This window comes from Dryobates pubescens, chromosome 3 (assembly GCF_014839835.1).
Source record: "Dryobates pubescens isolate bDryPub1 chromosome 3, bDryPub1.pri, whole genome shotgun sequence".
Lineage (NCBI taxonomy): Eukaryota > Metazoa > Chordata > Aves > Piciformes > Picidae > Dryobates > Dryobates pubescens.
The window spans coordinates 20,066,975-20,082,147 of NC_071614.1; the positions used below are offsets into that span (position 1 = coordinate 20,066,975).

At 50.7% G+C, this 15,173-nt stretch overlaps 1 protein-coding gene across 1 annotated transcript; it reads left to right on the plus strand.

The window, feature by feature from the left end:
• Positions 1–3,387: 3,387 nt before the first annotated feature.
• On the plus strand, positions 3,388–13,831 carry FAM167A (family with sequence similarity 167 member A). The gene is made up of 2 exons (XM_009907742.2): positions 3,388–3,886; positions 13,533–13,831. Exons 1-2 carry the CDS (start codon positions 3,515–3,517, stop codon positions 13,794–13,796), a joined length of 636 nt encoding a protein of 211 aa, XP_009906044.2. The 5' UTR covers positions 3,388–3,514; the 3' UTR covers positions 13,797–13,831.
• The last annotated feature ends 1,342 nt before the right edge of the window (positions 13,832–15,173 follow it).

Genomic DNA, 15,173 nt, shown 5'->3' on the forward strand with positions numbered 1-15,173 from the left:
GAGATGGCAGTGGGGTGGAGAAAAAGGGGATGCTCCAGACTTTAGTCCAATGGTGTAAAAGCTAACTGAGCTGCACCCAGAGCTCAGAGAGCCAAGGCCTTTTCCACCCTGAGGATGCTGAAGACATGAGAGGTTGAGGGGGAGCTCTGCTTTGTGGAAGTGGCATTCACAAAAGTCAGCCTTACAACACAAAATTGTCTTTGCTAGGAGTTGCTACCCTAGTCTAGATGAGGATGACCTTGCTCACTGCAGGGCAGTTGGACTAGATGCCCTTTAAATCATAGAATCATACAATCATTGAGGTTGGAAAAGACCTCAGAGATCAAGTCCAACCTATCACCCAACACCTCATGACTAACTAAACCATGGCTCCAAGTGCCATGTCCAGTCTCTGCCTAAACACCTCCAGGGATGGTGACTCCACCACCTTTCCTGGGCAGCACATTCCAATGGCCAACAACTCTCTCTGTGAAGAACTTTCTCCTCACCTCCAGCCTAAACCTCCCCTGGCACAGCTTGAGATTGTGTCCTCTTGTTCTGGTGCTGGTTGCCTGGGAGAAGAGACCAACCTCCTCCTGGCTACAACCTCCCTTCAGGTAGTTGTAGAGAGCAAGAAGGTCTCCCCTGAGCCTCCTCTTCTCCAGGCTAAGCAACCCCAGCTGCCTCAGCCTCTCCTCACAGGGCTTGTGCTCCAAACCTCTCACCAGACTTCCTTTAAAGGTCCCTTCCAACCTAAAGCATTGGAAACCTAAAACATTGAACATTTGAAACCTAAAACATTGAACATATGAAACCTAAAACACTGAACATAGGAAACCTAAAACATTGAACATATGAAACCTCACAGCCCAGGGCAGAGCTGCAGCAAGCTCTGTTGGGCTGCTGTTCTTGGCCAGCCCTAGCAAACCCCATGTCAATGAGCAGCAGCAAAAAAGAGAAAGCTCAGAGGTGAGGTCTTTAAAGGCATTAAGTGTTTTCCTTTATTGATTTTGGCATGCTGGAGCTGGAGGCCAGTGAAATTCATCAACATGCCCTCAGCTCTGGGCGAGAAGAGGCGGTGCAGGAGGCGACGCTGCGACAGGGCAGTCCTCCTTGCTTTCCCCTTGCCTCGACCTTTCTCTCGGTGGAAGGAAGCAAACTGCTGCTGCTCCAGACGTGAGAGCTGTTGGGTTCAACTTGCTCCAGTGTCTGTGTTCGCTCCCTCTCACCGTGGAGCGCTCATCAACGTAAACAGGAGCAGGAACAAGACCACAACGTGACTAATTCTCCACCCCCAGACTGTCTGCCTGTGCGTTATCAGCTCCTCGTTCAGCTCATGTGCCTGCACACAATTAGGGGATAAAGCTGACTCTCTCTTGGTGTTTATTTTAAACTGAACCTCCTCTACTGAAAAGGTTTCAGAGGCGTAATTATGGTCTGGATTTCAGAGCTACACACGTCTTTGTGGGCACAAATAGCAGGGTAAAGAATGGCTGAGTGACTCCTATTGCTCTGGTTTAGTGCATCCAGCTAGGAAGCTGCTTGCATCCTGGCTGGGCATGCTACCAAGCAGGCAAAAAGGTGTTTTGTGTTGGAGGTGTAGAAGAGAGCTCTGGATCTATTCCTAGCTCAGTCACAGAGGAGCTTACGACCTTGAGAAAGTCTCTTATCTGATCCTGCAGGCAAATGAATACAAAAGCTGCCTGAGCTTAACTCTTGCAGAGTCCTTTGAATCTTCTTGTAGCCCCCTAGGTCCCCTGGTTTGGTAGACCAGATGGGACACAGCTTCTCTGAGCCCGCATGCAGTGGCAGAAGAAGCAGCTGGGAGGAAGCTCTGGGTGTCTCTCTGCCAGTCCTCTACCGTAGAGACCGTCTGAATCAGATTGGTTGGAAGAGACCTTTAAGATCATAGAATCAGTCAGGGTTGGAAGGGACCACAAGGATCATCTAGTTCCAACCCCCTGCCATGGGCAGGGACACCTCACACTAGATCAGGCTGGCCAGAGCCTCATCCAGCCTGGTCTTAAACACCTCCAGGGATGGGGCCTCAACCACCTCCTTGTACAACCCATTCCAGGGCTTCACCACTCTCATGGTGAAGAACTTCCTCCTCACATCCAGCCTGAATCTCCCCACCTCCAGCTTCATTCCATTCCCCCTAGTCCTATCACTACCTGAGATCCTGAGAAGTCCCTCCCCAGCCTTCTTGTAGCCCCCTTCAGATACTGGAAGGCCACAATGAGGTCACCTCAGAGCCTTCTTTTCTCCAGACTGAACAACCCCAACTCCTTCAGTCTGTCCTCATAGGAGAGGTGCTCCAGCCCTCTGATCATCCTTGTGGCCCTTCTCTGGACACCTTCCAGCACCTCCAGATCCCTCTTGCAATAGGGCTCCAGAACTGGTTGTAGTACTCCAGGTGGGGTCTCACCAGAGCTGAGTAGAAGGGGAGAATCACCTCCCTTGACCTGCTGGCCACACTTCTCTTGCTGCAGCCCAGGATCTGATTGGCTTTCCAGGCTGCAAGGAAGACTCCAGTGGAAGAGTGGATATGGCCAGGGCTGGAAACCACAAGTCCAGATCTCCCAAGTCTCATCACAGGTATCTGCACCCAAACCATGCTAGCACCCCAGCCATGCTAGCACCCCAGCAACTTCCACTCTTGCCTGAGGACCACGGTCCTGCCTTGAGCCTGCTGGACAGGAGAGACCTGAATCTTGTGGCTGCAGATTGGCATCTTTAGTAAACCTAGACCCCAACATAAATCTGTAAAACAGGGAGGGTGGTGAGGGGTGGGGGGAGCGGGGTGGGGATGAAGAGGTCGCCCTTCTCAACTCTCCTTTTGGCTCAGACTCCTTGGGGATATTTGGGCTCTCCTACTTCACCCTGTCCTGTTTGGCCCAAGTGGAAACCTGGCCCACAGGGATAGGAGTAAATGGCCCTTAAAGGTCCATTCCAACCCAAACCATTCTGTGATTCCATGATGCTGTGCAGGTTTGTCAGCCAGGAAATAAAAAAGCATGCAAAGATAGCCTGGCCCCCAGCAGCAACCACTGCTGCCTCCAGAGGACCTCAAGTTGCATGCTACAGCCCCAGAGGGGTCTGTGAGCAATTCCTGGCATCCCTGGCAACCCTTTCACGGCCCCTTGAGTTAAAACTGGAGATGCAGGTAACCAGAGCTTCCTTCAAAGCCAGAACCTGTCTATTCCTGTCCCAAAAGCAGACAGATAGCTGAGGCAAAGAAACACACCCTAGGAGCACCTTGTACTCTGCCTCTCCCAAAGCCCTCAGTCCCTGCACTGTTTCTCCCTTCTCGCTGCCTTTTCCTTCTCAGACTGGAAACCAACCCTCTGCTTTTCTCCTAGGTGTCTGTCCAGGGCTGGTGCAGTTTTTGAGCAGGATCTGCCACCACCACCACAGCTGTTCCCTGAGGGGCTGCATCTGTCAAGCTGCCGGAGCTGATCCAGCCTCGAGGGTTTTCCACCTCCATCCCTAGCAGCTTGCAGTACACTCCTATGCTATTCGACTCCCAGGGAGAATGTCTCTACCCAAAATTCAAATAGAAGAGGCTCCAGACAATGCAGATCTCGGCTCTGGAGGTGCTATTCCTCCTGATGACCACCTGAGGAGCCTCAAGGCATTGACAGAGAAGCTGAGGCTGGAGACCAGGCGCCCATCCTACTTGGAGTGGAAGGCAAAGCTGGAGGAGCAGGCATGGAAGAGCCCCCAGCCATCGGGAGAGGAGGAGGGGACTGAGGCCAAAAAGGCCATGGAGGACACTGTCTCCTTGAGGAAGGTCCAGCTGCATCTCAATGGGAGTCCTGACCAGGACAAGACAACTCTTACCTCAGGCAGAATAGGTGGCTTTGAGAGCATCGACGAAGCTTTGACGTGGCTCAGGAAGGAACTGGTAAGAGGTTCCCTGTCCCTGATAGATAGCAAACTTCTACAACAGGGGGGAAAGAGAAAAGAAATACTGAGGAAACAAGCAACTCCTTGTTCCTACCTGCCTTCAGCCCTAGGTGAAAAGGCAACAATCAGTCATTATGTTTTCCATGGCTTTCACTCTCTGGAAAGAGTTATTTCCTGATATTCAATCCAAACCTCCCCTGGCACAACCTGAGGTCATTTCCTCCTGTCCTATCACTTGTTCCTTGGGAGAAGAGACCAACCTCCACCTTGCTTCAACCTCCCTTCAGGTAGTTGGAGAGAGAGAGAAGATCTCCCCTAAGCCTCCTTTTCTCCAGGCTAAACAACCCCAGTTGCTTCAGCAGCTCCTCTTAAAACCTGTTCTCCAGCCCCTACACCACCTCTGTTGCCCTTCTCTGGACACACTCAGCTACCCAATGGCACTGCAATGGTTAGAACCTTTTAGCCATTTGCCCCTCTCCCCTCCTTCTCTAATTAGATCTCAGCACTCAGATGAATAGAGCAGGTAAGGGCACTGCTGGTTCAACAGCCCATGTCTGATGGGGATCAGGGAGAGGTGTTTCAGCAGGGCTGCAGGAAGGAGGATCTGTCTCCTGAATCTGCCCTTGTGGTTGTTGGTGGTTTAGGAGCTCCCTCAGTGGGAGATTCTATGCTGACCACTTTATTTAACAGTGATTAGTGGATCTAATCTCCAAGTGTTTGCCTAATTTGCCCTTCTGCTTTTAGTCTTCTTTTGGCTGGTTGGTTTGAACTCAAAATTCTCTGTAAGCTCCTGTGGTAACCTGCTTGCCCCCAAGTCAGTTCTCCATGGTGACACCAAGTGCTTCAAACTGTTGTGGCAATCCCCTGTTCTGACCATAGAATAGCTGAAGAATAATATTCCCTTTCTTTTTCTCTGCTGTGTGCACAATGCCAGAACCTTATCTCAGATCCCTCCTCATCCATCTTAGGTTTAGCATCTGCTGGTTCCTGCTTTAGTAGAACCCAGTTCACATTTCTGTCACCCTCCTATCCCAGTCTTGGGCACCGACCTTTGAGATCATCAAGTCCAACCTATCACCCAACACCATCTCATCAACTAAACCACGGCACCAAGTGCCTCATCCAGTCTCTTCCTAAACAACTCCAGGGATGGTGACTCCACCACCTCCCTGGGCAGCACATTCCAATGGCCAATCTCTCTTTCTATGGAGAACTTCTTCCTAACATCCAGCCTAAACCTCCCCTGGCACAGCTTGAGACTGTGTCCTCTTGTTCTGGTGCTGGTTGCCTGGGAGAAGAGACCAACCCCCACCTGGCTACAACCTTCTTTCAGGTAGTTGTAGAGGGCAAGAAGGTCTCCCCTGAGCCTCCTCTACTCCAGGCTCCTCCTCTTCTCCAGGCTAAACAACCCCAGCTCTCTCAGCCTCTCTCTTGCACATGTGTTTATTTTTGGTAGCTCTGAAGGGGTAGTTTGACAGAGAGGAAGACAAGACCTAAAAACTGAGAAAGAGAAGGCTCTGGGGAGGTCTTACTGAAGCCTTTCAGTTCTTAAAAGAAAGATGGGACAGACTCTTTTAGCAGGCCCTGTTGTGACAGGACAAGGGGTGATGATTTGAAACTACAAGAGGAGAGATTCAGTGGAGGGATGGTTTAAACTAGATTTTAGGAAGAAATTCTTCACAGAAAGAGAGATTGGCCATTGGGATGTGCTGCCCAGGGAGGTGATGGAGTCACCATCACTGGAGGTGTTTAGGAAGAGACTGGATGAGGCACTTGGTGCCATGGTTTAGTTGATGAGATGGTGTTGGGTTGGACTTAATGATCTCTGGGGTCTTTTCCAACATGGTCTATTCTATTCTATTCTATTCTATTCTATTCTATTCTATTCTATTCTATTCTATTCTATTCTATTCCATTCCATTCCATTCTATCCTATCCTATCCTATCCTATCCTATCCTATCCTATCCTATCCTATCCTATTCTATTCTACAAGCTCATCTCAATTATTCTCTAGAGAAGCTATTTAGGGAGGTGGTTCTGGATGCCACAGCTGTGGTGGTTGAGCTGTGTCTCAAGACTGTGTCTTTTAGCAGGCAGGTGCAGTGCTTTCAAGAATCCAGGCCTATTGGGAAGAGTTTTGAGTTGATCTAACATCTCCCAGCACTTTGGAGAATCTCAGCTCCAGCTCTGAGATCTAAATATGTGATGCAGTCTCAAACTCACAGTGCCCTTGCCAATACACCCCAAGTCTCCAGATGCCTGAAGAAGCAGATTTTCCTTCTCAAGGCCCTGGTTTTGAAAAGGCTTGGTTTGTCCTTTCAGTTTCATCCCCTGATGGAGGCACAAACTGTCTCAGAGTCCACTCCTCCCCTTTCAACAGGGCTGTGTTTTATGAACCACTGGCTGACGAAGACTAGAAACTTAAATTAGAGAAGAAAAAGGACAAAGCAGACCATAATTGCTCCTCACTTTACAATTTTCCCTGCCTCTTAATTATCCTGCTGGATCTGGACCTGACTCCTGTAATTTAGAACCATTTCCCCCAAAGAGAGGGCATGTGTTTGACTGGCCACAGCCAAGCAGCTCCCTTGGAAGCACTGCTGTGGGGTCAGAGCTGCCAGAAAACAGCAAGACCACAGTGAGGCCACCTCCTCCCAGGATGCTGGAACCAAAAGCTGCATTTCACATTACATTTCAAGAGTGAAACTCAGTTCCTTTGCAAATACATGAGCAAGCTTCCACATATCCCAACACAGCCAGGGTTTCCCCCCTACCCCCTTGTTTATGCCCAGACTGTGAGAGTAAAGCAGTCAGGAAGGTTTCACAGCAGGATGTGGTTATGTCTCAGAGTACATATTTTTGCAGGTCTCCAGCTCTGTGGAGAGAGATCTTGGGGTTCTGGTGGATGAGAAGTTCACCATCAGCCAGCAATGTGCCCTCATGGCCAAGAATGGTCTCCTGGGGTGCATGAAGAAGAGGGTGGCCAGCAGGTCAAGGGAGGTTCTCTCCCCACCTCTCCTCTGACATGATGAGGCCACATCTGGAGTATTTTGTCTAGTTTGGGGATTCACAGTTCAAGAGGGACAGGGAACAATTGGAGAGGGTCTAATGGAGCTCTACAGAGATAATGAGGGGAGTGGAGTATCTCTCTGACAAGGAAAGGCTCTGGCCAGCCTGATCTAGTGTGGGGTGTCCCTGCCCATGGCAGGGGGGTTGGATCTAGATGATCCTTGTGGTCCCTTCCAACCCTGACTGATACTATGATACTATGAAAGGCTGAGAGACCTGGAGCTGTTTAACCTAGAGAGGAATGAGAGGGGATCCTATCAATGCTGATCCATATCTAAAGGGCAGGTGTCAAGAGGATGGAACCAGACTCATTTCAGCAGAAGCCAGTGACAGGACAAGGGGCAATGGGCAGGAACTGGAACAGAGAAGGCTCAATCTAAAGATAAAGAAAAACCTCTTTCCTGTGAGGGTGCCAGAGCCCTGGCCCAGGCTGTCCAGCCAGACGGTGGAGCCTCCTTATCTGGAGAGATTAGAAACCCACCTGGGAACCTGTGCAACCTGATATAGATGAACCCTCTTTGGCAGAGGGGTTAGACTAGAGGATATCCAGAGCTCCCTTCCAATTCTACCATTCTGTGACTCTGTGACTCTTGGCAAGAGCCACGGCCAGGAAGGGCAGCATCCCTCAGACAGCATCTTGCCTGGGGCAGCCAGGCAGGACAGCTGCACCCTGCACCTTAAATAAGGTCACTGTAAGTAAGCAATCAATCTTTCTGGTCTGATTTAATGTAAGAGGCCATGGGAGGGCCACACAACCCAGCTTTGCCCTGAGGAGGTGTTGAGTGTCCCAGGCAGCTTTCTGAAGATCAGCCAAAAATAATCCAGTTGTCATAACCAGCTTGAAATCTGCCTCAGCCACGCTGTCCTCTGCTGCAGGGTGAATCCACCCCCACCCTATGCAGTCCTTCAGGAGAAGACAGTTTAGGGTGTGTAGGATTCATCTGTCCCCAATGAAAGGGCAAAAGCTGATACATGGGGAGGGTTTTTTTTTCATCCAGGAAAGAAGCAAACCAGGCTGTGCTTAACAATGCAGGGTGTGCAGCTCCATCACCCACACTGTGCAGCCCTCAGCACAGCTACCAGCGGGTTTAGGCTGGGTGGTTTCAATAGCATGGCCCCAACGTGGTCTTGGCGTGTAGCAGAGAGCAAGCACCCTGCCAAACACAGCTTCAGGACTTTGCACATGCTGGGGACTCTTCCCAACAGGCAATTTGTACAGGACCACCCAATTTGGGATTGAAATTTATCCCAGCCAAAACCAGTAGAGGCAGGAAAGTGATATGCACAAACTTCCCCTTGGCCATGACTGTTGCTCAGCCTGGAGAAGAGAAGGCTCCAGGGAGACATTATTGCAGCTTTCCAGTATTGAGAGGGGGCCCACAAAAAAGAGGAGGATGATTTTTCAGCAGGGCCTGTTATGACAGGACAAGGGGTGATGAAGTCAAACTAAATGTTAGGAAGAAGTTCTTCATTGAAAGAGAGATTGGCCATTGGAATGTGCTGCCCAGGGAGGAGGTGGAGTCACCATCAGTGGAGGTGTTTAGGAAGAGACTGGATGGGGTGCTTGGTGCCATGGTTTAGTTGATGAGATGGTGTTGGGTGATAGGTTGGACTTGATGATCCCAAAGGTCTTTTCCAACCTGGATGACTCCTTAGAATAGGAGTCTATTCTATTCTGTAAGAGGGGAGATTTTGATAGACAGAGGGAAGACATTCTTTACAGTGGAGGGTGGTGAAATACTGACACAGGTTGCTCAGAGAGGTGGTGGAAGCCCCATCCTTGAAAACATTGCAGCTCAGGTTGGACAAGGCTCTGAGCAACCTGATCTAGCTGAAGATGTCCCTGATCCCAGCAGAGAGGTTGGACAAGATGCTCTTTAAAGGTGCCTTCCAACCCAAAGCATCCTGTGATCCTGTGCTGGCACATAACAGGTCATGAGTTAGTTGCCTGGTGAATTGCTAGTCCAGGAGTGTCCACCTTCAAATTAAAGTCCTCTCTTAAACCTTCAGCATTTCTCTTAGGCCACACAAAACTCAACGCTAGAAGCAATTTCTCTCCCTGGCTCCAGAGTCTGCTCTGGTTCAGGTTCAGCCAGGTTCAGGCTCCTCACACTCAGAAGTGAAGGAAAAGGACAAACTCAAGGTCTTCCTGTGCATCTGCTGCTCATGGTCTTTCACCCCACATGACCTGTTCCAGGGCCTGATTCTGCACATCGAGTTCTGGCCGTGGTTTGTAGGACTGACATATGCCCACTGAGCTCCAGCCAGCGGCGTCAGCTGGGACCTGCTGAGAGCCTGGCCCCGAGAAAGGGATTTATTTAGACATGCAAACTCCTGCCCTTGATTTCTTTTGTGCTGAGAGGCTCTGTGTAGGTGTGGGAGCAAATTGCAGCACTCAGCATGTGCTGAACCGCCCCAGGGCTGGAGCACTTCCTTCCACAACTCCTCCTGCCTTTGCTTTAGAATAAAGTGGAGTGGAGTAGAATAGAGCAGAATAGAGCAGAGCAGAGTAGAGTAGAGTAGAGTAGAGTAGACCAGAACAGAACAGAATAGAACAGAATAGAATAGAATAGAATACAATTAGCCAGGTTAGAAAAGATCTTCAAGATCATCAAGTCCAACCTATCACCCAACACCATCTCAGCACCAAGCACCCATCCAGTCTCTTCCTAAACTCCTCCAGTGATGGTGACTCCACCACCTCCCTGGGCAGCACATTCCAATGGCCAATCTCTCTTTCTGGGAAGAACTTCTTCCTAACATCCAGCCTAAACCTCCCCTGGCACAGCTTGAGACTGTGTCCTCTTGTTCTGGTGCTGCTTGCCTGGGAGAAGAGACCAACCCCCACCTGGCTACAACCTCCCTTCAGGGAGTTGTAGACAGCAAGAAGGTCTCCCCTGAGTCTCTTCTTCTCCAGGCTAAGCAACCCCAGCTCCCTCAGCCTCTCCTCACAGGGCTGTGCTCCAAACCCCTCCCCAGCTTTGTTGCCCTTCTCTGGACACCTTCCAGCAACTCAACATCTTTCCTAAACTGAGAGTCCAAGAACTGGACACAGGACTCAAGGTGTGGCCTAACCAGTGCTGAGTACAGGGCACAATGACCTCCCTGCTCCTGCTGGCCACACTGTTCTTGATGCAGGCCAGGAAGCCATTGGCCTTCTTGGCCAGCTGGGGCACACTGCTGGCTCATGTTCAGCCTACTGTCAACCAGTACCCCCAGGTCCCTTTCTGCCTGGCTGCTCTCCAGCCACTCTGACCCCAGCCTGTAACACTGCATGGGGTTGTTGTGGCCATCTCACTTCCCTCTCACAATTCACTTTTAAACCATTTCTTTGATGTGGGTGTTTTTGTCCCACGTTCCTCAAAGCATTTAATGAAAGCATTTGTTGCCATTTCTTATGTGGCTTGATAAAGTGAGAGGAAAGAATGACCTAGGGTCAGGTCAGTAATGCCCAGGATCACCTTCCTGGTAAAATATCAGCTCGCAGCTTTCATTGTGAAACAGGGAAAAACATCAACCAAATGAACTTCCTTTCACTGCAGCTTGCATCAGGCTAGCAAAACCTGCTGAGTGGCATTGCTCTGCTAGGGGAAAGGGCCACCAGGTCTGCAGGGAAACAATGGATGGGTGGGAAGGGGAGGGTTGAAGAATGGAAGTGGCCACAACCTTGCCAACATATGGCAGGCAGTGCTCCAGGCTGGGGTCGGAGGGGCTGGAGAGCAGCCAGGCAGAAAGGGACCTGGGGGGACTGGTTGATAGTAGGCTGAACATGAGCCAGCAGTGTGCCCAGGTGGGCAAGAGGGCCAATGGCATCCTGGCCTGAATCAGGAACAGTGTGGCCAGCAGGAGCAGGGAGGTCATTGTGCCCTGTACTCAGCACTGGTTAGGCCACTCCTTGAGTCCTGTGTCCAGTTCTGGGCCCCTCAGTTTAAGAAGGACATTGAGACTCTTGAACATGTCCAGAGAATGGCAACGAGGCTGGGGAGAGGTCTGGAGCACAGCCCTGTGAGGAGAGGCTGAGGGAGCTGGGGTTGCTTAGCCTGGAGGAGACTCAGGGGAGAACTTCTTGCTGTCCACAACTCCCTGAAGGGAGTTTGTTGAAGGGTCGGTCTCTTCTCCCAGGCAAGCAGCACCAGAACAAGAGGACACAGTCTCAGGCTGTGCCAGGAGAGGTTTAGGCTGGAGGTGAGGAGAAAGTTCTTCACAGAGAGAGTAATTGGCCATTGGAATGTGCTGCCCAGGGAGGTGGTGGAGTCACCATCCCTGGAGGTGTTCAAGAGGGGATTGGATGCAGCACTTGGTGCCATGGTTTAGTAGTCATGAGGTGTTGGGTGATAGGTTGGACTTGATGATCTCTGAGGTCTTTTCCAACCTTATTGATTCTATGATTCTGTGATCTCAAGAGGGATTTCATGAGAGAGAGAGAGACTGAAATTCACTCTGAGATTTCTACAATGCTGACTTAATCCTCTCCAGGCAATCGAGCTGGAGTCCAGCTGCTGGCTGAGATCACCAGGCAAGGTCCTCCAGGGTGCCTCCATGGTGCAGGAGTGAGAAAGCCTTGCTTGGCTTGGATTAACTTTCATTATACTCATGTCAGCTCTTGGCTTAGGCCCTGAGCACAGCATTGCGAAGGGCTTCCTGACAGCTGCAGAAAACAGCTGGAGCAGGAACAGACTTCCCTCCAAGCCCTTCAACCTCCTAAGGTGGCTGCTTCACCTTTCTGTGAGACTGGAGCAATCCCAATCTCTTTGGAGGCACTGTCTGGAGAAGAAGCTAATGGCTGGACTTGATGATGGTGGAATTAATGGAATGAAGCTGGAGGTGGGGAGATTCAGGCTGGATGTGAGGAAGAAGTTCTTCACCATGAGAGTGGTGAAGCCCTGGAATGGGTTGTCCAGGGAGGTGGTTGAGGCCCCATCCCTGGAGGTGTTTAAGAGCAGGCTGGATGAGGCTCTGGCCAGCCTGATCTAGTGTGAGGTGTCCCTGCCCATGGCAGGGGGGTTGGAACTAGATGATCCTTGTGGTCCCTTCCAACCCTGACTGATTCTATGATCTTAAAGGTCTCTTCCAACCAATCTGATTCAGATTTAACTGCCCTCAGACCATTTATCAGCTGTGCTCTCTTCTTGTACCCAGCACTTGGAGAGAGATTTAAGTCACAATGTTTAGCTTCTCCCTATCCCCTTCTTTTCTTTGTAGCTGTTGCAGTTTGCTGCTTGTCTGTGAGGAGGGGAGCAGGGTGAGACGTGGGGATTGCCTTGTCAGCAGCTGCTCTTCCAGCTCTGCCTGCTTCCTTTCATGCAGTCAAAAGCTGATTCTTGGACTGAGAGTTCACCTCCTTCCTTCACCACCCCCAGTATCCTGTGGCTATAAATTTTCTGCTTAATTATGGGGCTGGAATTTAAAAGTAAGTGCATAAAAAAATGTGAAAGCCCTTTTTTATTCACTGGATTCTGGATCTTCCACTCTGCAAAGTAAGGTGCCCAGGGCAGGAAAGCAAAAACACCCTCTGAAACACTTAGTTCATTAGCCTGCAGGATAGTTGTTCTCCCTCCTGTGGGAAACCATGGAGGTCCTGTCCCAAGAGCCACTTCAGATTGGTGAGGTCGGCTCTGGGGGATGTGGAGCCGGCTGTTGCTGGCTGTTGTGAACCAGCTCTGGTTTATAGACTAGACTAGACTAGAGTAGACTAGAATAGCATAGAAGTAGGATAGGATAGGATAGGATAGGATAGGATAGGATAGGATAGGATAGGATAGGATAGGATAGGATAGGATAGAATAGGAGTAGGGTAGGATAGGATAGGATGGATAGGATAGAATAGGAGTAGGGTAGAATAGGATAGACTAGAGTAGACTAGACTAGACTAGACTAGACTAGACTAGAATAGAATAGAATAGAATAGAATTAGGATAGACTAGAAGAGAATAGAATTGAATTAACCAGGTTGGAAGAGGCCTTTGAGATCCTCAAGTCCAACCTATCACCCAACACCATCTAATCAACTAAACCATGGCACCAAGCACCCCATCCAGTCTCTTCCTAAACGCTTCCAGTGATGGTGACTCCACCACCTCCCTGGGCAGCACATTCCAATGGCCAATCTGCCTTGCTGGGAAGAATTTCTTCCTAACATCCAGCCTAAACCTCCCCTGGTGCAGCTTGAGACTGTGTCCTCTTGTTCTGGTGCTGGTTGCCTGGGAGAAGAGACCAACCCCCACCTGGCTACAACCTCCCTTCAGGGAGTTGTAGACAGCAAGAAGGTCTCCCCTGAGCCTCCTCTTCTCCAGGCTAAGCAACCCCAGCTCCCTCAGCCTCTCCTCACAGGGCTGTGCTCCAAACCCCTCCCCAGCTTTGTTGCCCTTCTCTGGACACCTTCCAGCAGCTCAGCATCTTTCCTGAACTGAGAGTCCCAGAACTGGACACGGGACTCAAGCTGTGGCCCAGTGTAGCCTTATGCAGGCTGAAAGCCTTTCTTTGCTGCAGGGCAACCCTTGCCAGCGGGCAGGGAGCAGCTTGCGGTGCCCTCGCTAATGCCCTCCTCTGCCCCCCCTCCTGCCTTGTGTTTCAGGCAGAAATGCGCCTGCAGGACCAGCAGCTGGCGAGGCAGCTGATGCGGCTCCGCAGCGACATCAACAAGCTGAAGATAGAGCAGACCTGCCACCTGCACCAGCGCATGCTCAACGATGCCACCTACGAGCTGGAGGAGCGGGACGAGCTCCCGGACCTCTTCTGTGACTTCCCCCTCGTCAACTCCTTCAGCCTTTCCACGCCCCTCAAGCTCATCGGGGTCACCAAGATGAACATCAACTCCCGCCGGTTCTCACTGTGTTAAAGGGGGGACAGAAGACGGGAAGCTGGGGGAGAAAAAAGAGAGAGAGAGGACTGGACGGGGCCAGGGCTCTCTCTGCCTGATGGCTGGGCAAAAATAAAGAAAAAAAATAAAAGGGGAAAAAAAAATAGGGGAAAGAAAATAAAGGCCAAAGAGGAGCAAAGGGAACAGGAGCAAACAGGGAGCCCACAGGTGGTCTTGGTGACAGGGTAGAAGGGCAGAGCTGGGCACTGGTTAGGCCACACCTTGAGTCCTGTGTCCAGCTCTGGGCCCCCCAGTTTAGGAAAGATGTTGAGCTGCTGGAAGGTGTCCAGAGAAGGGCAACAAAGCTGGGGAGGGGTTTGGAGCACAGCCCTGTGAGGAGAGGCTGAGGGAGCTGGGGTTACTTAGCCTGGAGAAGAGGAGGCTCAGGGGAGACCTTATTGCTGTCTACAACTCCCTGAAGGGAGGTTGTAGCCAGGAGGGGGTTGGTCTCTTCTCCCAGGCAAGCAGCACCAACAGAACAAGAGGACACAGTCTCAAGCTGTGCCAGGGGAGGTTTAGGCTGGATGTTAGGAAGAAGTTCTTCATAGAAAGAGAGATTGGCCATTGGAATGTGCTGCCCAGGGAGGTGGTGGAGTCACCATCCCTGGAGGTGTTTGGAAGAGACTGGCTGGGGTACTTGGTGCCATGGTTTAGTTGATTAGATGGTATTGGGTGATAGGTTGGACTCAATGATCTCAAAGGTCTCATCCAACCTGGTTAATTCTATTCTATTCTATTCTATTCTATTCTATTCTATTCTATTCTATTCTATTCTATTCTATTCCTCTGAGATGGCCCAGAGATGTTCATTGAGCAGATATGGAGGAAGTGTAAAGAGCTTCTGGAGCAAACACATGCACCCAACCTGCTCCTTTGCAAAGTTCTCCCTCCCACAATAACTAAGAGCACACAGCTCCAGCTTGGTAGGCTGTACCCAAAAATCAAAGGTGGGGGATCATAGATCAGCCACAAATCAAAGAAAAATCCCTTTCCCCTTCCCCTTTACCTCTGCCCAGGCTAGAGCCATCTCTTCAGAAAACAAACCTCTCCTCCCCATGGATGTCTCCTCAGGCATCAGCCCTCAGCCTCTGCCGGCCCAAGCACAGTAGCCATGGGGTTGTTTCAGGGGGAAACTGCAAAGGAGCCCTCCCAGGAGGGCAATGGTGGAGGCTGAGAAGGTGAGTGAGGTGCTATGGGTTAAACAGTGTGCAGCCCCAAGGAGTGGTGAGAAGAGGCACTCGTTGACTTGCTCCATTGCATCAACTGCATTCTAACTTGGTTTAGCCTGTGGTACAGGTTAGGGACAGGCACGTTTATAGAGAGACTCCAACTGGCCAAAAGTCCTCTGTGTGCCCT

Coding starts and splice junctions, on each gene's coding strand:
- FAM167A (XM_009907742.2), top strand. CDS start 3,515: ATGTCTCTACCCAAAATTCAAATAGAAGAGGCTCCAGACAATGCAGAT. Junction 3,887..13,532: donor CGTGGCTCAGGAAGGAACTG/GTAAGAGGTTCC, acceptor CTTGTGTTTCAG/GCAGAAATGCGCCTGCAGGA.